Raw genomic sequence first — 24,820 nt, forward strand, 5'->3', positions numbered from 1 at the left:
AGAGGGCAAGAGGAAGGTCCACAAGTTTCCCGGCTGCCTAAGTCCCAGTGGCCGCCTTTTCCACCTCAGCTACTCCGCGCCAACTGCCACAGCCACCGCCATCTTAGGATCCTAGTTCCAAGACTGGCTTAAAGCCATCTTTGACTTAAAAATTTTGCCATCACTCTGAGTTAAAGAGTGTCTAGAAAGTTTTAGTCATAACCATTTTGGGAATAGGATAGTATGTTGTCCTTTTTTACTTTTACATCTTTTATTCCATTGAAGTTCAAGTGAGGGTTAAGACTAGAGATGAAAATCAGAAGGAAGAATGTCACTTATTAAAAACGACAGCAAAATGAAAAGCTACACTTTAGGGAGTATTTAACGGTATTATGCTATAAAGTACAGCCAATTTAAAAAGATAAGTTTTAAAATTTTGACTTAGGAAAATTAAGTTACAATTAGTTGATAACTTGAGTACCCTGATAAGATGCTGTATATAGAAAGAAGTGTCTCAGAAGTTGAGACTTACAGTTTATGTTTTATAAACCAGAATTAAGTTTTTAAATGTACTTGGAAGAATATCAATAATTGGTATTCTGAGAAGTTCTCCATTTGAGCTGTTAAATATTATAATAAATGTTATTCTTTTATTATTGAATTAAATTATAATTGAAATATTTTAGACTTTTAACTTTCTACGTGTTTCAGACATGTCTTGCTAGACAGAATGTAAGCTCACTGAGGGTGAAAACCATATATTATTTGCAGTCCTTGTTTCACTAAATGTAGGGGGAAAATATATATATATATTTATATTTTTCCAGGAAATTCTTTAGAAAAACTTATATATTGATTGAATTTGAGACTTGGATATACAGATTCTCATCAAGATAGAAAAGTTATGCATCTAGAAAAAAATTTTCCTAAATACCTGTAAACCAGTAAATGCTTTTAAGTTCTATGAGAAGCCCATAGTTCACAATCCCAAAGTAAAAAATGTTACTTCTTTCAAATTACGGGAACCTTTATAATGTCCCCAGATAAACGATTGATTGGTAAGCTACAGTCAGTGGTTGAAGTTCAGGGAATCCTGAAATTGTATATAAAATATTTAGCGGGTGTAATTGTTTACTCTGAGGAGAGGGTTCATAGCTCTTACTATGTTCTTAAAATTCTATGACCCCAAAATATTGCCGATTTCCCTAGATATTTATCTCCATTTTAGCATTCTTTTCATTCTTTCATCTTGTCTGGATTTGATTTCATCTAATTTATTTCAATTTAAGGTACAAATCTGAATTCTGGTTATGAATTTGGGCGGTTTAATGAAAAGACGTCATAAAACTATAAAAATTGTTTTAGTGGCATACTTCATGCTACAGAATATGTAATTTTGCATTGTACAGTTTAATTTAGGAAGCATAATGCCAGAACATTTATTCATATTTCTACATGAATTTAACATCTCTCCCCCCAGAGGGTTGCTCTGGCCACCAGTGTGTTGGGCTCCTTATAGCACAGTGTGCTTGCCATTTTGTGGCAAGATTTTGTTGACTTTGGTTGAAAAATAAAGAAAGAAAAGAGTACTGAAGGCTTTAGAATGTATGTAACTGTGGTAAGGAGCTAGGTAGTATTATTGGAAGTGCAGTAGGATCTGAGTTAGAATCCCTGCTGTACTCCTTGCTTGCTCTCTGTGACCTTAGGGAAGTGTTTAATGTCTCAATGTCTTCATCAGTAAAATGGGATGATACTATTCATCTCAAAATAGATAACACATATAAAGCAGTTAATGCACAGCCAAACTCATAATAAGAACTTAAATATTGCATTCTTCTTCCTTCTTTTTACCAGTTCTGTTCAGATTTTTCTGAAACGTAGAAATTGACTTCTATCAAGAAACTGTTCTTAATTCTACTAGAAGATAATTATTAGTTTAGTGTTTTTACCACTTAGATATGTCAGAGGATCTAAAAACATCAAGAATTTTTAGCTTATTTCATAGAAATGGGTTTCATAATTTGAACCAGTTGAAAAGAGATCAGGGAAGCAAAGGGATTCATATGTGTAGGATTTTCACTTTTAAAAAAATGTGCGTGTTTGTTTTGTCATATTCTCAGTATTCTATCTAGTGTTTCTCACTTTTCTGAGAACTTTTCTGTTTTCTCATATTATCCTCATAATCAGAAACAGGGTATTAAGCAAGAAACAAAATTTTTCTAGGGTCATGAGGAAAGCTATTTAAGGACTTTTTTACCTTGCTAAAAGTAGCTCCTCATCTGAAAACCAGTGGGGACCTCTACTGTAAGAAAATACAGTACATGGCCTTTTAGGGTGCCCATGATTTATCTGAAGTACTTCCTTGGGCATATCATTTTTACCTTCCTGGTTCTTTTTAAACTTCATTTATAAAGTTAGAGGGTGGAGTCTATGGTCTCTAAAGTCCTTTTGCCTCTAAAATTTTATGGTTCTATTTTATTTTTATTATTGATCATTACATAATTAAGCAATTTAACTAAAATCTCTCTGCATTCAGTATGCAAAGATAACTGTACCTATGGTTGAGAATAGTAAGGGTATTCTAAATTTTCTATTATACGTTTGTCTTATATATTATGAGGATGAGATGTTTAACATATTGGGTTTTTCTTCTTCCATGCATGCCATATGCATTAAATAAATGGCAGTCGGCAGACCACAGGGCAGCTTGGGACTCCCAGCAGGCAAATCCCCACCATTTGAGAGCTCACCTTGCAGCAGACAGACATGGTGGCTCGGTACAGGTATTTTCTGATTTTTGCATGAGTGATTATTTCCCAAATTTATACAACTAACCCTTTTTTGGAACTCATGGCATGATTTCATATCCTAATGGAAAGCTTGTTGCTGAACTCTGTCCATAATTCTACTCCTTTGTTATTTAATCAAAAAAACAAAATTAACATGGTCTACAAAGACCACCAGGGATATGTAGATTTTGCCTTTGTTAATTTTTGCAAGTACATGCAATATTTAAACAATATTTAAGTCATAGTCATAACAGATTAGAACAGACTGTACTACTTGAAATATATGTTGAACTTGATTTTTCGGTAATAAGCTCAATATTTTTAATGCTTTAAGTAATAGAACATTTTTATATCTTCCCTTTCATTGATTTTGCCTCCTTCAAACTTAAATCATTTAAGTAGATATATAACTTTTTTCATCCTCAGTACTCAGAATGTACTTTCTTATTAATTGGTCAAAAAACATGACCATAATTTTAATAATGGTATTTTTGGTTTATACTGGTAGATAATATCAGATGAAGAAAATAACTTAAATGACAACTATTTATTAATTATTCCCCTCAATAAATTTTGTAGATATTTACACAAATTTAAAGCAGTCCCTTATTTGTGATTTGTTTCTTTTCTCCCTTTTTTATACACTTAGAGACAGATACTTTATTCTAAATTTTAATCATTTATATGTATAATAGAAATAGGGAGCGATTACTGAGCCTCTTATGTCTTTTAAAATGTCAGTTTAAGGTAATCTAAATGCTGGCTTAAAATAATTGAGATAACAAATGTTATCTTAGAGATAACTTAAATTATGTAACCAAATATTTTTATAGAAGAGTGAAGGACCTCAGAGGCAAGGGTGCCTGAATTGTAAAACTTTTTATAACCTTAATTCAAATCACTGGAAAAGCTAATTGAGCAAATTATATTTAATTTGCATAACACAAACTGGATTGTGTATGTATCTGTATATGTTTACATGTTTCTAAGTTTGTGTGTATGTATTATAGCAAATGTTTTGCTCAGTGCTCAGGGAAATCTGCAACAGTTATGGCACTATTAGAAAACTTTCCTAGTACTTCTGTACTATTACCACAAATTTATTTCTCTTAGTCTCCTCTTACTTTTATGTGATTCCCAAATGTGGTTCATGAGATCTCTTTGGACTATGAAAGAGTTAATGAATTTGGTTATTGGCTCATCATTGCAGTACTTCATGTACTATTGTTTCACATGTTTTCATAGAGGTATTTGAACTTTGCTCATTTCTCCTCATTTCTCTCTAAAAACTTTTCTGCCTGTAGAAACTATATCTGACTTCATTCTAATATTCAATAAGTGGTCAATTTTACTTACTAGGATCCTAGTGATACATAGAACAGGCAAAACAAAAAATTATATACTATTTTCATTGACTTCATGAATGTATTTTACAACATTAACTGGCCTGATTTGATGGACATTAAAAAGTTTGACTTTCCTGAAAAATTCACAAACAGCGTAAGTAGGATCACTCCTGCATCTTGTCTCACTCCAAAATAAACAATGAATCCTCGTATAATTTATATCCTACACACTTTCCAAGTTATTTGAAAAGTTATAATGTGAAACTTGAATAATTGGACTAATGAGGCTGTAAATTAAAGTAATAATAAAAGGAAGGAAAAGTGCCTAAAATCTGAACTAATATGATTATTATAATTGAGTAATATATTTGATTCTGAACAAAGACAGAAAGGGAGACAATGTATTCTATCATTCTCATTGTCCGATAAAGGGAAGAGATAAAGAGAAAAAATCTTTTTACTAATACAAAAGTATGAGAGGAATTTGCCTTGAGATTCTTTGTGCCAATGGTCATTAAACCATCTTTTGAACAAATTTCAAGCATTGGCTTTGCAGGAAATGTAAAGATTATATGGCAATTAAAATTATTCTCAACAAATACTAACAGCACATCATCAAATAGTTTCTCAGGGATGTTTCCATAATAAATAGAAAGCTATCTGGTAATAAAATGTGATACAGATTTGGGATATTCAGAAACATAATCCGCCTGCAGTTACCTAAAATGAGCCATTGTGGGCCTAGGTGTTCATCTCTCATCTATCACTGAACTCTTTTCTGTGGAACTGTTAATTGCCCTCAGTGCAGCACTGAAAAGCATTTAAGACTGTTTAGAGTTGCCATGCAAGATGAAACCTCTTGCCATTTTTTTTTCTTGGCTGCTGGACAACATGGGGATCCAAACTCTTGATCTTGGTGTTATCAACACCATGCTTTAAACAACTGATCTAACCAGCCAGCCCCCCTTGCCATTTTTGAACTACAGAAAGATCCTCAGATATTTATTTCAGATATACTTTTAATAGAAACAGAATAGCAGAGTCTAAATTTGAACTCCCTGCCTTTTAAGAATTATTATATAACAGACCAGATGTACAGGTTACCAAGTTGAGGACATTATGGTTAAGAGCACAAGGTCTGGGGTCAGATTTGAGTTCAAATTCTGTACCTTAGATTATTAATCAGTAAAATGAGGATATTAATGATACTCTTTATTTCATGGTTTTGTTGTGAAACTTTAATTTTTAAAGTGTTTAGCATAGAAGCTGGGGCTTAGGAATTGCTAGATGAGTAGAACCTATCATTTTTTGCAAATTAGGTAACTTGACTAGTATTTTTGTCCATCTTGGGGTAATGAAGTATAGAGGTACAGCCAAAAAAAATAATTGCCAAACAGAATTTTTCTAATTTTATTCTATTTCTTTAGTGAAATAATTTTAATTCACCAGAAGAATGCAGCTGTACATTTGAAAAACTTTTCCCACTAAAGAGACAAAATAATATTTAAATATCTAAAGACTTTATTTTGAGTCTATTTTTGGCCTGCATGTGTTTTTTTGGAAAATCCCCAAGGGAATTGAGTAAGTCCCTGTCTGTTCCCCCTTATAATCATTGGTAATAAATATGGCTGAGAAACTTAGACCTACCACGTTCAGTTTCTTGGCCATTCATTATTCATCAAATGTCTGTATAAATGTTTATTAGAGGCTAAGCATTGTTCTGGGTTCTTTGATTGAAAGGAAGAATAAAGGGCCGACCGCGTGGTGCACTCAGGAGAGTGCAGCGCTGGGAGCGCAGCAGCGCTCCCGCCGCGCAGGTTCGGATCCTACATAGGGATGACAGGTGCACTCACTGGCTGGGCGCGGTGCGGGCGACACCAAGCCAAAGGGTTGTGATCCCCTTACCGGTCACAAAAAGGACCAATAAATAAATAAATAAATAAATAAAATAAAAAGAAAGGAAGAATAAAGAGATGTGCTTTTAGTCAGTGGAGAAGGCTGATGAACAGGCAGTGTAACAAGTGGAAAAAATCACAACGTCCTAGGAGAACATACAAGAAAACACCTAACCTAGATTGAATGGGTCAAGATTTCCTGAAAAAAGTGGTATCTAAACTGAGACCTGAAGAATCAGTAGGAGTTAATCAGCTGAAGAAGGCAGAAAGGGTCAAGAAATGGAGAGCACTAGGCAGAGAAGACAACATGCATAGGGTTGTGGAGAAGAGAGAGAGATATTGAGGAACTGGATTCAGTCAGGCTGGTGTTGAGAAATGAGACTGAGAGGTAGGCAGGAGGCAAAATCATGAAGGATCTAACAGGTCTTGTTATTAAGTTTGGTCTTTATTCTAAGGATACTGGCTAGCCATAAAGAGAATTATAGAGGACTAACTTGATTAGATTAGTATTTTCTAAAGATTACTTTTGCTGGAGAATAAATTGAAGGGAGACAAGTCTAAGTCAGGGACACAGCTATCAAAAGTCTATAGCTGAGGAAGAATGATGGGTGATGGAGATGAAGAGAAATGAAAGGATTTGAAAAATAATTAGAAGGTAGAGTTTAGTTGGCTATGTTGGCTGAGGGGAAAGGAAGAGTTAAGTTGTTATCTCTTTCTGGTATGTTTCTACCCGGCCAAGCAAGATTTCCAAAATTAGGTTTTAAAATGTACCACTGACAACAGATAGTGGTGATATTTAATTCCATTGTAGCTATGCTTTTTACTGTAGCATGACTGCATTAAGCTTGATGTCAACTGAAAATCTGATCCTATAAAACTGAGAGGCAACTGTAAGCAGAGGGAAGAAGACAAATATTAAGAACACTACTGAAAACTATTTTATATGGTATGTAGTATATACCTCCTGGTGGTTTGGAAATCTCTTGCAGTTGGGCAGCCTTTGCTTTGAATCTAAGGAATAATGTGACTGGGGGAAAAAGGCAGAATCATGAATGATGCAGATATGTTGTGCAATCAGGCATTGTCAAAGAAAATGAAAAAATATTTCATTATTTTTAATACTAACTGTTATTATAAGCATTCTGATATTTTAGCAGATATAGCTTCAGACATACAAATACAGGTGATGATAACAGAAAAAGGAATAGACAATGTATCTTGAAGTGGTAAGAAGACATGTTTAAAAGTCAGAAGAGTAATAGACGTTATATTTCAGTCAGTTCTCAATTATGCTAATTGTGAGTGCTGACCTTTCTAAAACATTTCTAAAACTAGTTTCAGTCTTCTCTATCAAATCTTTGAAAATATAGAGTTACTAACAAGGAACGAAATTGAATGACTATTAAAATCAGATCTTTCTATTCATAGTTTTCTGGGGTACTGAAATCTGTAAAAGAGAGGTTGTACAAGTAGTGTAGTTACCTGCCTTTGTTACATAAATAACTTCCAGTTTATCTCTAGTCTAGTTTAGCAGAATTCTTGTCCAGTTATCATTGGAGTAAATCAATATTATAAATTCCTTTTGATATCCTTTTATAATAGCATTTATATTAACATCTCCAAAGACTGGACTGCTCAAAGAAAATAGTGCTCTAATTAATATCTCTGTAAATGAAAGTTAAAAATCCATTTGTTTATTTTTGTTGAAAGTCAGTGAGAATATCTCTTTGCCTTTGAGTCATCTTTTGGAGTATCAAGAATATCAATTATGACTCTAGCTATAGTTTTTAGAATATGTAAGAAAGTTGGTTTCATATAGTTTCATGTGTACCCTAGCACAGGCCCAGTAAACTCTTTGGAACTTACTCTATCTCATTTATTAGTGTGTTTTCTTATAGATGCCTTTTAGAAAAAGCTAAGTATGTAAATATAATATATAATGTTTTAATAATTCCAATATATTTAATATTAATGTTTCTAATATGTTTATTGAATAGAACGAGATCTGTTAATTTCCTATATGAGGGTACTTCAAAAAGTTCATGGAAAGACTCATATTATCTTTTAATCCCACTTTCCACGAACTTTTTGAAATGCCCTCGTATTTATTGAGCCTCTACTGTGCACTCGATAATCATGCTTATAAGAAATCAAATAGAAATTAGGAAGATAGTAGTATAGCTAATTTGTATGAATTCATTTTATGAGGGTACTTCAAAAAGTTCGTGGAAAGAATTGTATTATCTTTCACTCAATTTTTCCACGAACTTTTTGAAGTATCCTCATATTTGGAAAGTATATTAATTGGCTTTTAAAAATCCTTGACTACAAAGATACTATGTTATCTTTGTACTCAAAAGTCTATGAGAATGACTTTCTCGAAATTAGATTTGTTAAGTGAGCCGTTATTTATCTCCCATACTTACCTAGGGACTGTTTTCCTAATGCCTCCCCTTCAGTTCTCACAGAAAAACTGGAGTCTGTTTGCCCTTTTTTTTTTTTTTTTGTTTTAGTTTTTTTTGTTTGTTTGTTTATTCTTAAAATAAGAACTATACTAAGTTTCTTGTCAAATTGGGGAGGTCAGAGGAAATTTCTTTAAGAACAACAAACCTGTAAAACACCTGAATTATTCTTTGAAATGTCAAACCCCAGAGCATCTGTCATTTTTAAACTGCTTTCATGAAAGAAAACAGTCTGATGAACACTAATATTTCAGACTCTTATCTTCTAGTTCAAGTTATAATTCTAGAAATGTCATCTAAATAGAATTTGGCTTATGAAAATAATTCGTATGTATTTGATTGATTGACTTAGGCGTCCAGGAATGTGATGACACATTGTTTATAATGATATATTTTTGCTTCTCCTTTGTAAAATTCCATGGCAAAAAGACCATCAATTTTAAGTGAAAATAGTTTTAACAGTTTTAATTCTCAGTCACTGGTGTTAAGTAGGTGGACTTATAGAGGACAACAGCATATCATATATTAGCTCTGTTACCACATTAATTCTCTTCTAACCCTGGGCCATTGGCCTCTATTCAGAGGGTTAGGGAATCTTGGAAACCCAAGAAAAATTACATTAAAAGAAGATGACATTTCCTTCTGTTATGGTTCCGGTCAACCAGGTAAAATGAGATTTGAAATATTTCAGTAAAATAAAGTTTATCAAAGTCAGGTATGAAAAGTCCTTCTCCATGAATTGAAGTAAATCAGAGTATGTTATTACAATATATCTGTGGTTACTGTTGCTAGAAAATAGTTACTTTTGCTATAATTTAGAATACCCGAGTTTTAAATGTTCAATTATGCTGCTTAAAGTAATGGAAGACGTGTTAGAGGAGCTGCCTGTAATTTGAGGTGAGGTTCCTCTTGTTATCTAGGGCCATGGAACAAAAGGGAGAAAAAGAAACCTATTGAATATTATGTTGAGGGAGGAGCAATGGAAATTGTTCAATGAACTGTTTTGATTATCTATTGTATACAAGGTACTCTGTTAGTTTAGGTAGTAGAGAATATATAAGATTAGAATCCTGCTTTCTAGCTCCTTTCCAATTCATTGCAGAGGCTCTGACATTTTTTAAGTTAAGAATAAAGAGCAAAATCATGTTCAATAATTAGAACAAATAGTTATTTTAAAGTGTTTTCAGAAAGAAGGAGAAATAAAGAGAAAAACTTGACACAGAGCTTTATAGAATGACAGAAAGGAGGAAGCAAGTGTCTCAAACAGGCAGATTTAGATGTAAGAGTATTCTTTTCCTTGGATTGCCTCTGAAGATGATCAAGACAGTTTTGCATGTTTTCAGCTGTAGGCACAAATGTACTGTGTATTTCTAAGTTTTTATTCCACATAGGATATAGGAAACAATTTCCATAATTCCTGAATTAACTCAAATATGTTGGTTGATTTCTAGTTACCTTCCTTAGAGTTGGGGGACGGGTGTATTTCTCCAAACTAGAATATCAGGTCCACAAGGGCAGGGATGCTTGTCTATTATGGTATTTCAAGTACCTGGAACAGTGCCTGGCACGTTGTAGACTGTCAGTAAAAACTTTTGAATTAATTAAGCTTTAGAAATATGAGTACTCTTAAGTCTAGTAGTCAGCTGTTAACTTTGGTGCCCATACCTGTAATATATATTTTTTCTTATTAAATATTACATAGTAAGTAGGGGAAGCATCAAAGATGATTCTTAGATTTTGAGCCTCGAAGTCTGGGGAGATGATAGGGCTTTGACTGAAATAGGAACTATAGGAAGAGTAATAGATTTAAGAAGGAGTGTGATAAATTTGGTTTTGGAAATACTGAGTTTGAGGTGCCAACTTTGATTCAGCTAACCAAAGATGTGGGTGAGTGGTTAGGCTCAGGGTGTCTTTTATGTATAGGTGATAGTTGAAGCCTGATTATAGATAAAACTGTTGGTAGTAATGATGGCCGCTGTTCATTGCCAGGCACCACACTTTATATATCGATATATATGAGCATGCTTCAAAAAGTACATGGAAAAATAGAATTAAAAGATAATATGAATCTTTCCATGAACTTTTTGAAGTACCCTTGTATATATTGTGCTTTATATATTGAAATTTATTTGTTGATCTCATTTCATCTTCATATCAATATTGTTAAACAGGTACTGTTGTTTCCCATTTCATAGTTTAAAACACTGAGATTTAGCAAGGAAAGGTACCTTTCCCAGGGTCACATAGTTGGTAAGTAGTAAAGCTAGGTTTTGAGTGTAGACCTTATTCCAGAGTGATCAGCTGGTGACTAGTAATATAGAAATGGACAGGAAAATGAGGACTGAACAAAGTGCATTGAGTACAGTTTCTAGAAATCATTGGTAACCTTCAAGAGAACTCTTATTACAGTTTTAATGTAGGGATAGAGAATAGATTGCAGGGATTTAAGGAATAAATGAATGGAAAATTTTATAAAAATGGAAGTAGTGAGTTAATGTATTTTTTTCAAGAAGTTTAGTGATAAAGGGAAAAGAAGAAACAGGACAAAGCAAATTTGCAAGACCAGAGAGTTTGGGAGAGTTTTGAAATTTTATTATGATTTTTAACTGGTTTTAGGAATTCATTCATGCATGTATGCATTCATTTATTTCAACAAGTATTTATTGAGTGCCTATTCTGTGACAGGTATAGCAGGCAACAAAATAAGGTTCCTATTGTCGTGGAACTTAATTTTAATGGAGGCAGGGGTAAACGTCAAGAAACACATTAAATAAATAAGCAAATAAATAAATAAGAAAAATATCAACATTGATAAATACTATGCAAAGAATTAAAAATAGCTTATAACGTGAAAGATATCTGTGTGGAAATTTTAGATTGTGTGATAGAAAAGGCAGGCCTATCTTAGAGATGCTCTCTGAGAATCTGAAAGACAAAAGTGCAGCCAGTAAGTAGGAAGTGAATTCCAGGCCGTGACAATAGATAATGCCAAAGCCTCAAGGTGGGAAGAAGCTTGACGTATTGGAAGGAGGCTAGTGTGCTAAGGGGAAGGTGTTATGGGATCAGAGAGGTAGGCAGGCATCAGGTCATATGGGGTTTTGTCATTGGGGGTACGGGGTATATATTTTTATTCTAAGTGCAATGGAAAGCAACAGTTAGTAGTAAGTAGGGAATTACACCTGATCTGATTTACTGTACATCTTGATAGGAGAACCCTGGTTGCTGTGTGGACAGTGCATTTTGGGGGAGGAGTGAATAAGTAAATGCAGGAAAACAGTTAAGGTTTTTACTTTTATTCACATAAGAGATCATGGTGGCTTGGACTGGAGTCCTAATAGTAATAGAAATGCTGAGAACTGATTAGATATGGGATATGTTTGGAGGAGGATTTAACAGAACATGATGGTGGATTAAATATAGGGTTTAAGTCAAAGAGGAATCACAATGACTCCTGCATTTGGGGCTTGAACAACTGTCTCAATGAATGGTTTTGCCATCTATTTAAATGGGCAATATGAGATGGAGACCTGAGCATGATTACAGATTGAAGTAAGGATCCATCAGAAGGAGCAATATTGAAATTTCCAAAGGAAGTAATTCATGATGTAGCAAGATACCAGGTTAGGTAGGTACACAAGAGGGAACTGATTGAGATATGTGTAGGAGCTAGCCTTAAAAAAAATAGAGGGAAGGAGATGAAAGACAGAAATTTCAAGATGGAAAGGAAGAAAGTTGAAAAACATATATTAGGTTACTTTGATCTTTAAGTGTATTTGATTGTGAACAACAATCTACTAATTGTTTTGTATTCTTCATATTAACTTTCTAAATACTTTAACCTTAATTATGTTTATCATTATATCACCTACTACTTAGTATGTATGTATATGTATGTTTGTGTGTGTACATGCATATAATATATATATTTTTTACAGGTTGTAAGTTCTACAAATGGAGAGTTAAACACAGATGACCCTACTGCAGGACGTTCAAATGCACCCATCACAGCCCCTACAGAAGTAGAAGTGATGGATGAAACCAAGTATGTATCTTTTTTTTTTTTTTTTTTGCTTATTTTTGTTCTTAAACTATGCATGCTTGAGACTTATAGTCACATAAATTATTTCAGGAAAATTTTTCTGGAAATAGCTGCATGCAAAACAAGTTGTATGCTTAATTATTTTAATCACTAAGTTTAAAATATTGCTATTCCAGTAAGTATTTTAGTAATGTGGAAAAAGTTATTTAAGAACTGTGCTCAAATTCTTATTTAGAATTAACAGCATATTTTTAGCTTTTGATTTTTAGGAGTGTTGAAAATTATTGCCATACTATCAATGATCATTTTTTTCTGTAAGCATAAAAATAGATGATTATTTTATAGAATGATGCATGCATTAATATTAGTTTTAAATTAGTTTTTAAAATGTAAATTATAATAACATTGCTTGGAAAAAATTAAGCATGAAAAACAATGTGATAATTTCAATGTGGGCTGTTTCTGATGATATCTCTTTCTCTCTTTTTTTTCCTTGTATTTTTTTTTTGTGTGTAGCTGCCAGAAAGTGTTGAACATGTGGTGAGTTTTCAAGTGTAGGCAGGCAGAAATAGCTCCGTTGACTGTGATTTCAAAGATTTAGCACTGTTTTGTGTTTTTTATAAATAAACCTCGGAATATAGAAATTATAATTGGTTAAAGTTATTCAAAAGTATTTGATGTCATTAATATTAGCTCTGAAAAGCAAGAAATAATTGAGGAGCTCTTTTGCCTGCTGCAACTTTTTTTGCTTCAAGTGACATAGATTTGGGGCCATTTTTCAATTGTGTAGATGATACGCTAACCCTGCTTCTGTTTGTGCATTTGTTTTGTAATACAGAGTTTTTATTTGCTATTTTAAATAGAAAGATAGGTTTTTGAATAAGCATTCTTTTTACCTGCATGTAATTGTTAACTACATATAGCAGATCCCCTTGCCCCCTAGTAGTACCACTAAAACATTTTATTTTACTAACCAATTGTCATTGCCACTGACTATAATATTGATAAAATTTAAAGTATGAGAGAGTAATTTTAAAAACCTTCATCTAAATAGTTTCTGATAATTACAGATATGATGGAAAATAACATTCGTATTAGTGAAAATACTATTCAGTTTAAAGTATTTTCTGACATTTGCCTTTAGTTGTAGTACTATATTTTAAGTGCTTCTCTCAGTTTCAGGAAAAATTTTGACTCAGCTTTGGAGTAAGTAAAGGAAGTTGCTTAGACTAGTAAATTTTGGAACATTTTGCTCATCTCCAAAAGAAACCTTATATAATTTCCAAAATAATGCTCGTTTGCTGGCTGCAAAATGAGGAAACTTGCAGATTTTTTTTTTTTAAATGAGCAGTGATCAAATATTCATTTTAATCAGTTTTGACTATGGAATTTATTGACCGTGTGACTAAGTTTAGTGTATTTCAGGGTATAATTAACTATATAATTGTATGGTTTTAAATCAGAAATAAAAACAATGGCTTATGCTTGTTTGTGAATTTTAAGTATAATCCTAAGCACAGTTGTGAACATAGGGTGGCAGTGTAGCAGATTAGAATGCACATATCCTTTGCAGTTCAGCATAGGTTGTAGAATCCTATTTCTGCCACTTATTTGTTACCTTCTTCAAGCTTGTTTCTTTCTGTAAATTGAGGCTAACAATATCTCCCTCATAGGGTGCTGAGAAAATTAAATGTGATAAAGCTCTGGTATTTTGTCTGGCACATGGCAGGTACTCAGTAGCCATTATCACCCCTATTTATTTCTCCACTTCTAGCTGACGTTGACCTTTCTCATCTGTGTTCTTCCTAGGCCTGTGCTTCTTCTACGAGTTGTTCTATATTTTTACTTCCATACCCACACTCTTCACTAAAACTGGTTGTTTTGTGTTTACATCCTCCTAGAAAACTGCTTTCAGAAAATCTATTACATTTGTCTGTTTATTAATTCAATAATTACACAGCTGAGATTGCAGAAATACCTGACACTGTTTTTGCTCTTAAATAGATTACAAACCAGCAGGGAATATTGCAGTTGTAGTAGCATATGTCAGTATATTAATACTATGAAAAAGGCATAAAAAACTTAGTTTGTAAAGAAAAAGATTACTTCCTGACCTGGATAATCAAGAATGCTTTATGGAAGTGGCTTTGGAGAATGGCATAGTAATTAATTAGTTGGGATGGGTGTGGGTGTATATCTTTATGGATTTGGGTCTCTATCTGTAGACATTGGAGGTTGAAAAGGAGGAAGTGGTGGGAAAAAAAGGTTCTCCTTCGCTTGGAGCATCATGTCCAGATTTCTTGGCATAGCACCAAAGCCCTTCATTCCTTTCGTGGTCTAACCCCTGCCTCTCTTTCCCAGCAACATTTCCGTTCTGAACCCTATGCTCCATTGGTTCTTTAAGTCTGCCTTTGTTATGTTATTCTCTTTATGTATCATCCACTTTTTGAAACTTCTTGAATTTATAGACAAGGCCTTTTCATTTTCAGATCCCCAGTGGCTAAAACAGTATGCCTCCATAAAATATTACTAAATAAGTAATTAACTGAATAATGTGGTATACTCATACAGTGGACTGTCATTCAACAATATAAAGAAATGAAATTGAAAACATTATGCTAGGTGAAAGAAGCCAGACACAAAAAGCCACATATTATGTCATTCCATTTATAAGAAATATCCAGAATAGTCAAATATATAGGCACAGAAAGTAGATTTATGATTGCTTAGGACAGGGAAGAGAAGGATAGGATTGACTGCTTATAGATAATGGGGTTTCTTTATGGAGTGAGGAAAATGTTTTGAGATTAGATAGTGGTGATAGCTATAGAACTCTCTGAATTTACTAAAAACCATTGAGTTGTACACTTTAAAAGTATGAATTTTATGATATGTGAATTCTATGTTAATAAAGTAGTTATTTTAAAAAAAGAATAGCCCAACCCATGACTTCGTGACTTTAATGAAGCTTTACTCCAAGTGAGTTACAGAAATCCTCAGAACTTCTCTACCTCTTCACTAGTTAAAAACTGTTCTTAAACACATATGGTTTTGTCTTTCCTTTAATTGGGTTTTTCCTAACATTTCTACATTATTGGGTTCCTCATATGCTCTTAGTTTCTGACCAGGAAATGTGAAGATGATTTCCTTTTCTAAATTGCATCCTATGCTTCTCTCTGCCACCTTTTTACTGGTATCTAGGAACCAGTAGAATTCTCTTTCAGAATTCGTTTCCTTTCCATCTTTCTTCTTACCTATGATTTGCAGAGATCCCTCTCACCCCAATTCCATGTATTCTATGACGGACATTTTAGCATCATCAAGTTTCCGAGAATTTAATCTCATTGAGGTAAATATATGAATTCCAAATGGTGGAAATTATTCTATTCCTCTCTATATAAGATGGCCTCTTTATTAGTAATGAGATTTTGTCTTATTTGTTTACTGTAGTTGAGAATTATATTTTAAGATAGGGAATACAAATGATAGCACCCTCATCATTCCTGCCAGTAATTTAAGAGAACAAGGCTTCCTTTAGTTAGTTCAGTTATTTACTTTTTAAGCAGTATGAAGCCATCTTTTTTTCTTTCTTTCTCTTCCTTTTTCCCTTCCAAAATTTTCTGAACTGATTATTGCATGTTTGACAATATGATGATTATGAAGATATGTTGAGGCTCATATGCCATCAGGGACGATGGGAAGTACACCAGTGACTTGTATACGATGGTTCTCATCCCTGGCTTCACATTACAATCACCTGGGGAGCTTAAAAAATACATTACTACTTAGGCTACACTTTTAGAGTTTCTGATTTAACTGTTGGTCTGTGGTGAGGTCTAGTTATTGGTATTTTTAAGAAGCTTCTAAGGTGATCCTAAGCAATCAGAGTTGAGGGTCATTGGTCTAATACAAGGCATTATAGGTTTAGCACTATAGGGGAGGGATAAAATGTTATTGGAGCTCAGAGAATGGAGTATGTACTTGCAGCTGGGAAGATCAGAGAAGTCTTCATGGGTAAGGACACATTTGCATTAATTCTCATAATAAGCATGATTTGGCAAGGGAATGGATGGAAGGAGTCAGGGAGAAGAGGCTGAATGACAGTATGGAGCAAGTTTGAGGAGTAACTCATGCTGGTATAAAGTATATGACTACATTAATGGAAACTGAGACAGACTAAGAGCCCAGTCTCAAAGGGCCTTGGTAGCCAGGTAAATAAATTTAGACATTATTTTTCTCAGCACAAGAAAACAAGCTGTGGTTTTAAGCCAAGAAATATGATCATGTTGAGCCTTAGGAAAATTAATTTGGGAGCAGTTACAAGGCTTATGTCACTTCCTGGAGTTCATCAGATTGCAGAAAATAGTTCAAAAATATAAATTAACTTTTCCTAAGAAACTAGATGGAAATTTTATATTTTGGGTCAGTAGTCTCTAATGATTAAACTGTTTTAAAAAAACGTTTTAAAGTATTTCTATTCATTTAGTTTCTCCTTAGTGTTCAGGACTTTGATATTCTCTAGAACTATAAAGATGAATAAAACATAATATGTTTCCTTAAGAGATCAGTTCAGTAAGGAAGAGAAAGCCATAAAAATTATAGTTACAAAGTGATAAAGACTGTATAACTTTTTTGGGAGAGGGTAAGTGGATTTGGGGGACAAGGAAGAGCATGTGCAAAGACATGGGGATATGAAAGACCCATGTGGTATGTTCCAGGAAAGGCAAATAATTTTTACTTTTGCTCACTCCTTTTTCTTTTTCTGCCTGGCAAGGAAGCCTAATGGAGGATGAGACTGGGAGGAGAGTGGAAATAGGTTGGGAACCTAATTTTGAAGACTTAATGTCTTGGTCAATGTGAGAACCATTGATGAGATTTAAGAGGAAAAGGGCATAACTGTATTTATGATGGGCGCAGTTTGGATGTTAGATTGGAGAGAGGAAAGACTAAGACAGGGAGGTCAGTTAAAATGCTTTTAGCAAAAGTGGAGGCATGTTGAAAAGTTTTGGATTAAGCCAGCCTGAGAAAATGGGAAAATTTTGGAAGTCATTTCACTCTTGAGGGACTAATTGGATTTGGATGGAGAGGAATAAATTGGAGATAAGGATGGATTTGCAGGTTTCTAGTTGGAGTAGTTATGTGTATTGTCTTCCTCTCTAATCTAAACTCTTCTTGCTTAACTAAACAGTTCCTCATGTTTTTAAATCAAGGGATACAGAGATATGAAATTATGTTTCAGGTATAAATTTTAATGGGAAAAATCCTTTGTCAAAGAATTAATGATTAGATGTCATAAAAGATATTTTCTCATCAACCCAGGTCAGAAGAGCCCAGATTCTAGAGTCCTAAGTGGATAGGTTCTGGGAGGTACCAACAGTCTCTTAACCAAGGGATGAACCAATGAGTCATTACAGAAGAGATAAATAACTTTAGATCCAGACAGGGAAACATGCTTCAGTTTCTGGGTGGATTTGAGAGAAGAAAGTGTATGATGTAGCACCAGGAAGAAAGGGTAAATTCTAGATGAAGAAAAAGATAGTGAATAAAGGGGAAATGGTGGTGTAACATGAACAGCAAAGCCTTGGCCCTTACCATGTATGCATTCTGCATCGTTCAGGACTTTGATCCATTATGATTTTCTGTTTCCTGCCTAACAGTATTTTTAGAAAACTTAGAAGCAGAAACAATCAAAAGAAACAATCAGGGGCCGACCCCATGGCGCACTCGGGAGAGTGCTGCTGGGAGCACAGCAGTGCTCCCACCACGGGTTCAGATCCTATATAAGGATGGTCGGTGCGCTCACTGGCTGAGCGCGGTGCGGCCGGTCACAAAAATTACCAAAAAAAAGAAAAAAAAAAAAAAAAGAAAGAAACAATCAGAAGCAGGATTTAATATTCTCAAAGGGTTTTGGAGTAGAGATAGCTTAAAAGCTTTAGGCTAGTTACTGAATGATCATGTCAGAACATGAACCTGACATGTGAGAGCATATTGGCTCACTGGAACCAAGGAATAATAAAGAGCTGAGGAAAAAAGAAGGCTTGACAAGAACACCATTTAAATGTCTGGTAAGCTTAATCAGTTTCTCCAGGGTAGTTGCCATGAGTCTAGATCTGAAGAAACCCCAAATGTGTATGAACTAACGCATAAAAAAATATAGCCATGGAGCAGCAAAGAGAAAATGTATTTAAAATTTTTATAGGTATGGTTAATTTTCTAAGACCAGGTAATTGAATTTATTGATAAAAATAACTTGCTCACATCATCTATGAGAACTACTGCATATGCTAATTCCTGGAATCCTTGCTATTATTTGCAGTAGCTATTACCAATAACTGTTTTCTTCCCCCCTTTCAACTGTACTAAGTGCTAAAATTACATTGTCTCTTTTTACCCATTTATCTTCACTCATATATATTGAAGGTTTGGGTCTACTCAGTATCTGCAGTGCTTAGCTCATAGCATCCAGGACTTAGTTTCCACTGGAAATGGAGAAATGGCAGAGGTGATCCAGTATACATCTAGAGAGGAATGCTTCTTAACCCTGGGATTCAGACTCCTTTAAGAATCTGGTGTAAGCCATTTTTCTCTAGAAAAGGCTCACACAGGCACTAAAATCTTTATGAGATTTCATTAAGGTTTGTGGCCCACCTTTAAGAACTTTAGCTTTAGAACATGCTTTAGAATTTTGACTAGGTTCTTACTCTAGGAGTTAGTTGTATTTATGAGGCAAATCATTCATTTATTCAATAAATATTAAATGAGTACTAACTTGGTGACAGTTTCTTGGGATACATCTGTGAGCAAGCCCTTATGAAGCTTACATTTTATTGTGAAGGCAGATAATAAGTAAATAAATAAAAGACTTTCATAATAGTAAGTAATGAGAGGAAAATAAAATAGTAATGTGATAGAGTGGTTGTGTGGGAGCAGCACTGCCAGATTGAGTGCTGGGGACAGGAGACAATTGCGATGAGACCTAATTTCTTAATCATTAAGACTATATATATATCAGATTTTTTGGTAATGACTTTTATCTTAAGAAATAAGCCATAAGGATAAAATATCAATTTACTTACTAACTTCTCTAAGTATGTTAATATTTTGAGAGCATCTCTTGCTGTCTCTCTGTGTTTGTATACATTCCTATCACATAAAGCAATGCTGCCCTCTGGTGGTAGTCCCTTTCATAGCATGCTGGCTTTACCTTTGCAAATCTATTATAAGGGTGTGACCTTTATTTAGCAGGATTTATTTCTGAAAAATAGATGTCTTTTTTAGATTATGTTTGAATTTAAAGGGCCTTTACCCATATAATTCATTTGAAAATTGTAGTCTCAAATAAATTCTTGGTGTGGTTTTCTATGTTCAATAATACTTATGCCATTGAAGAAAAGTTACTTAAATGGGAAGAACTCGACTCTCAGAACTGAAAGCAGTACTGGGAAAATAAACTAGGCAAGGTGAATTGCTTATACAAGTGTGGAAAATCTGGGACTTGAATTTGCTCACCAAAACATGTATTACATTAAATTACCCATTCCAAAGGGCTTATATAAGTTAAAAACACCTTTTTCGTAGAAAACGTTTAAAAGAATGTACTTTGGAATGTAAAAAGACAAATGACAGTATTTAGGAACAATGAACATTATTAAAAGAACTTTATGTTAAAAAATTTTAAAATTTCCACCAAGTCTTCAATTGAAAGCTTCATTTTGGAGTAATGTTTCTTATCTCTTAGAGAGTAATTTGACTCGAATAATGTTTTGCTTATCTATTTCGGAAAATTTATATAACAGATTTGAAAAAGTATTAGGTAGCTGACGGTTGAAAATAAATTTGACTTATTTTTCTAAAGCAAGGAAAAATCTATTATACCTAGGGTCTTATTTTATTGTGGCAGCTCTTTAGGCCCTTGACTGGGTAAATCCTTTCAGTTCTTTCTGGTAGTCACCTCAATGAGAGTAGAATTTATAAAGATTGATAATTGCACATATTTCTAGTTGAATCTTTATCAGACGATGCACATTTTTGAATTATTTACGTTCCATGGCCTAGTCATTGTGTGCTGTTTGGTGTACTTAAAAAGCATAATTGTGTAATTTGGTTTTCAGAGCCCCGTAGTGGTTTCATACAAAGTCATGGTATAAATCACAGTAAATAGTCTGAAATTATTTTTGACTAAAGATAATATGGGTAAAAAGATTGTGTAATTTAACTGGACAGTGTGATTTCTATTTATATTTATTTCACAAAAAGATGTAAAACATATCTAGCAGTTCTTTTATCTTCATAAACTTTTGCTGGATAGCACACTTGAAGCTACTTGATCTCTATTATGCTTAGTTTGCTAAATGTTGAGTTAATATTCTTTTATGAATGTGGCTTGATAAGAATTATAGAAACATCTTTATAAGATCATAGTATGCACAATCTTTAAATTGGCAGCTTTTGGTGATAAAACCACCATGTATATAAATATGCCTTGCTTTTTTATTATAAAATGTGATTTACACACCTATGACTTCGGTGGAAAAACCAGGGATCCAACCATATTTTGCCAGTGCCAAAAATAAACTCAACCCCAGGAATTAGAGATGACTGTTTAAAGGTTAAAAAAAAAAAAAAAAAAAAGGTGCCTCACTATATGTAATGCCTATCGTTTTGGATGTTCTGATAGATTAACTTTCTTTCAAGTGTGGAAGTAGAAAAACTTACAACTTTTGGTGTGAAGCCATATCTTCATACCTTTATTTGAAGGAATGTATATATACATATATACATACGCATACACAGACACATACACAAGGGTACTTCAAAAATTTCATGAAAGAATACAGGACAATACAAATCTTCCCATGAACTCTTTGAAGTACCCTTGTATATGTGTGTGTATGTGTATATGCATTTTTTTTTTTTTTTTTGGTGGGAACTAATCATTGATTCTCATTTAACTTTCAGTTTATATCAGCTTCAGCATTATTCTACAACTGCCATTATGTTATGACTAGGAATTCACTCTGAGAAAAACTAGTTCTTTCAGGGATCATATCTAGATTTTTTCACCTAGGAATAAAAATTAGGACAATATTGTTTTGAATGTATAGTTTTGAGTTACAAAACCGAATCATTTAAATTATGCTATTTTAAACGTTAACTGTAATTTTTACCTTAATTAAAATAACTTACAAAAGCATGGCGTTCTTTAACCCTTAAAGAATAAAAAAGTTCCAGTTTTGACATTATATTTAATGTGTTTTCTCTCTTTCAGTTTGTAAATATGATGAAAAATGTTTGTTGACTAGTGTATTTTGCATTTCTCTTTTTATTTTTGGAATCTAAACTAATTCTTGGTGAAAATAAAATCCCCAATATTAGGATTATTATTGCCTTTGTAACAGTGGCTTCAAAAATCATATATAAATGTCAGGGAGAAAGGGGGAGAATGCATAGGACAAACTTTATAAAAGCATGCCACTTTCAGAGATTATTGAACATTCTAAATGAAATGTGGTGGGTCATTTGGAATTTAAAACTTCATAGCTTCTCAATGTTGGTGCAAAGCCTTTTCGGTTTAGTGGCTCCTTTTTATGCTACATAGAATATCTTCTTATTCATAAATGGCACATTGATGATGAAACATAATAGTAAAAACTCTGGCATAGTTTCACTAATATATATGCTTTATTGGTGTATTCACTGTTTATCCTGCGATAGCCTGTTACTTTTTATGACCGTTTAAGTTAATGTGATAGATTCAATTTTACTTTGACATTTTAGTACTTTTATAATCATATGAGTATTTCCCTCATTTGCAGGTGCTGCTGTTTTTTCAAACGAAGGAAAAGGAAAACTATACAGCGCCACAAATGACTCTTGACACAGATCATGGGGAGTTACGTGTTCATCTGCTGTCTTGTGATTAAAATCATCTCTATAGTGACCACATGTATTTTCAAAGACTCACTCTTAGAAACAAAAATGTCATACTTTCATACTTCATTTCGTGGTTGTCTTACATTCATATTTTTTTCTAATTTAACTTTTATGGAAGCTTTACAGTTTTGTCAAAACATGAATGCTTTGCCCGTCAATGAATGGAATGGACCAATGAGGTGGTGGTATTGATGAATATAGTTCTGTGGAACATTTTTCAGAAGCTCTTCTCCTGTTGTAGAAAGCAGTACAGTATCTTAACTGTCAACCAGTTATGTACCTAATCTGGTTTTTTATATGTTCTGTAAGAGCATAATCAAGCAGGAATTTTCTTCCCAGTGGATAATGCAACAGAGAAAACAAGAGTTACCCGAATATTTAAAAGAAGTTATTCCTTGAGAAGTTCATATTTTGTGACATCTACATTGATTTCAGTATTACGGATGGTACTGTAATTCATGAGTGATATTAACATTCTCTCTGTGAAATCATGGTACAGTCACTGCCCAGAGGTACTGAGGAAAAAGCTCTATGGGTTCAGTAGATTGGTAGTGGTAAAATGAATCATAAGTAGTGTGGTATGAGCTCTGCTTTTGTTGCACCACTATGTGAAGTATCATGTTGCAAAAGTGGCAAAAGCGCTTGTTTTAAAAAATGCAAAATATTTGTATAATGTAACTTTATGCTTCCAGATAATAATGTATGTTAGACAGCAAGAAATGAGTACTTTGAGAAGTGATATATGTTGGAGTTTTTAAGAAACACACTAAAGAGAAGAAATAAATGTGAACTTCATTGTAATGTATAAGGTTGAAGCGTAAAGAGATCCCACTGAAACCTACTGCTGAATGATTACATTCTTCCTTAAGCAGAAAACTTTGGATGTGCCATGCAGTGGTGTCTGTTTATTACTTATTTTGCTCTTTGATAAAAAAGACCCCTGGCAATAAAAACTGGGTCACACTATTGCCCTCTGTGCACATTAGTCTCTTGTATTCAACTTTGCTGGTTCTTTGGAATTTTCCTACTCTTTAGCATAATTTTGATGATTGAAAAATATTTTGGAGAGGATGGGTCAGGTGCTTTGCCTCCATAGTCTTTTGAAGTGCCTGCATATGAACAAAGTAACAGTTCTGTAAAAAAGGAAGCCCATTCCACTTTTCAAGTATGCTTTGTTTTAAGCCATAAAGACACTGCTGTAATTTGTCACATTCTCCTAGCAGACTTTTCAAAAAGGGGTTAAAAAAAAGACTGACTAGAAAGATAATTATGTGGATCAAATCTCATATTCACCTTTCATTTATGAAATTGTTACTCCTTCCACACCGTCTCTTCTTTGTGTGTTCCTGTAGGCATGCTTATTTATTTTTATTGCCTCAAGGTAACATTTAAAATGTGTTAAAGTAAATAAATCCACTTTTTTTTTTACTTTATTATTGCATTTATAGGGATTTAATTGTACTTTGTAATTTATTTTTCTTATTAGCCAAAAGTTCAATGCGTTGTTTTTGATGAATTAGGCACCGATATGAACATCACAAATCAGGACATTATGTATCGTTGTTGCTCTGAATCCTATCAATGATCTTTTCTTGATTTTAAAGACCTACACTCAACCTAGAAAACTTGCTGTATAATTTGGTCAACAATTTCTGCTTTATCTATTTGTATACTGTTATGATGTCTTAAACTACAGGAGTTACATACTGAGTTTTTACTTTTGTTTCCTTTGAGCAAGGTAGATGGATGTTTTGGCCATTATAATGTGAAACCACTTCTTCTTTCTTTACAGTATTTGACCAAATTTGTGTGTCTATGATATTTGTAAATACATGCAATATCTGTATTTCTTATCATAAGCTTGTTTAGTTTTATTCTCAGTAGGGTTTTTTGGACTGTACAGTGTTTATATGATCTGAACTCCTTATACATAAGAAGGTGTGTATATTAATCCAATTATGGACTTAAAATATTTTAAAAGTATAAATACCCTTATTTGCTGCAAAGACCAGTGTGTAGACATTTGCTTTTTAGCAATATTTTTAAGTGCTCCATTTTAATGCCAAGGAATAAATCTTTTGGCAACACAAACTGGTCAACAATAGGTAATGCAGGTATGTTCAGGTTAAGCCAACAATGTTTTGCATTTTTATGCTTCTTTTCTGTCAACACTAATGAAGTCAACATTGCCTGAATGTCTGAATAATGAAACACATCCCTGTTTAAAAGTATGTAACTGAAAAAGAAATAAAAAATAAAGGTAGTTTTTTTAAACTTGCTTTTTTCCCTTTCCTCTAATTATGGGTGAAATAATGCCACTGACTAATTTAAGATAGGAATTTAAAAAATTCAATTCATTCAGTTTATTATATGTGAG

At 33.4% G+C, this 24,820-nt stretch overlaps 1 protein-coding gene across 6 annotated transcripts in view; it reads left to right on the forward strand.

Annotated features, from left to right (window-relative positions):
• Positions 1-23,767, forward strand: part of CSNK1G3 (casein kinase 1 gamma 3) — a 104,638-nt gene extending 80,871 nt beyond the window's left edge. For 3 of the 6 annotated variants that reach the window (XM_063085314.1, XM_063085315.1, XM_063085319.1), the window contains 4 exons: positions 2,667-2,762; positions 12,407-12,513; positions 13,027-13,050; positions 22,326-23,767. In XM_063085314.1, coding sequence (XP_062941384.1) covers positions 2,667-2,762; positions 12,407-12,513; positions 13,027-13,050; positions 22,326-22,380 — 282 coding nt within the window. In that variant the 3' untranslated portion in view covers positions 22,381-23,767. The remainder of the gene's footprint in view (positions 1-2,666; positions 2,763-12,406; positions 12,514-13,026; positions 13,051-22,325) is intronic. The other 3 variants (XM_063085317.1, XM_063085318.1, XM_063085316.1) reach the window with 2 other exon arrangements.
• The last annotated feature ends 1,053 nt before the right edge of the window (positions 23,768-24,820 follow it).

Source organism: Cynocephalus volans, chromosome 2 (assembly GCF_027409185.1).
Source record: "Cynocephalus volans isolate mCynVol1 chromosome 2, mCynVol1.pri, whole genome shotgun sequence".
NCBI classification, from domain to species: domain Eukaryota; kingdom Metazoa; phylum Chordata; class Mammalia; order Dermoptera; family Cynocephalidae; genus Cynocephalus; species Cynocephalus volans.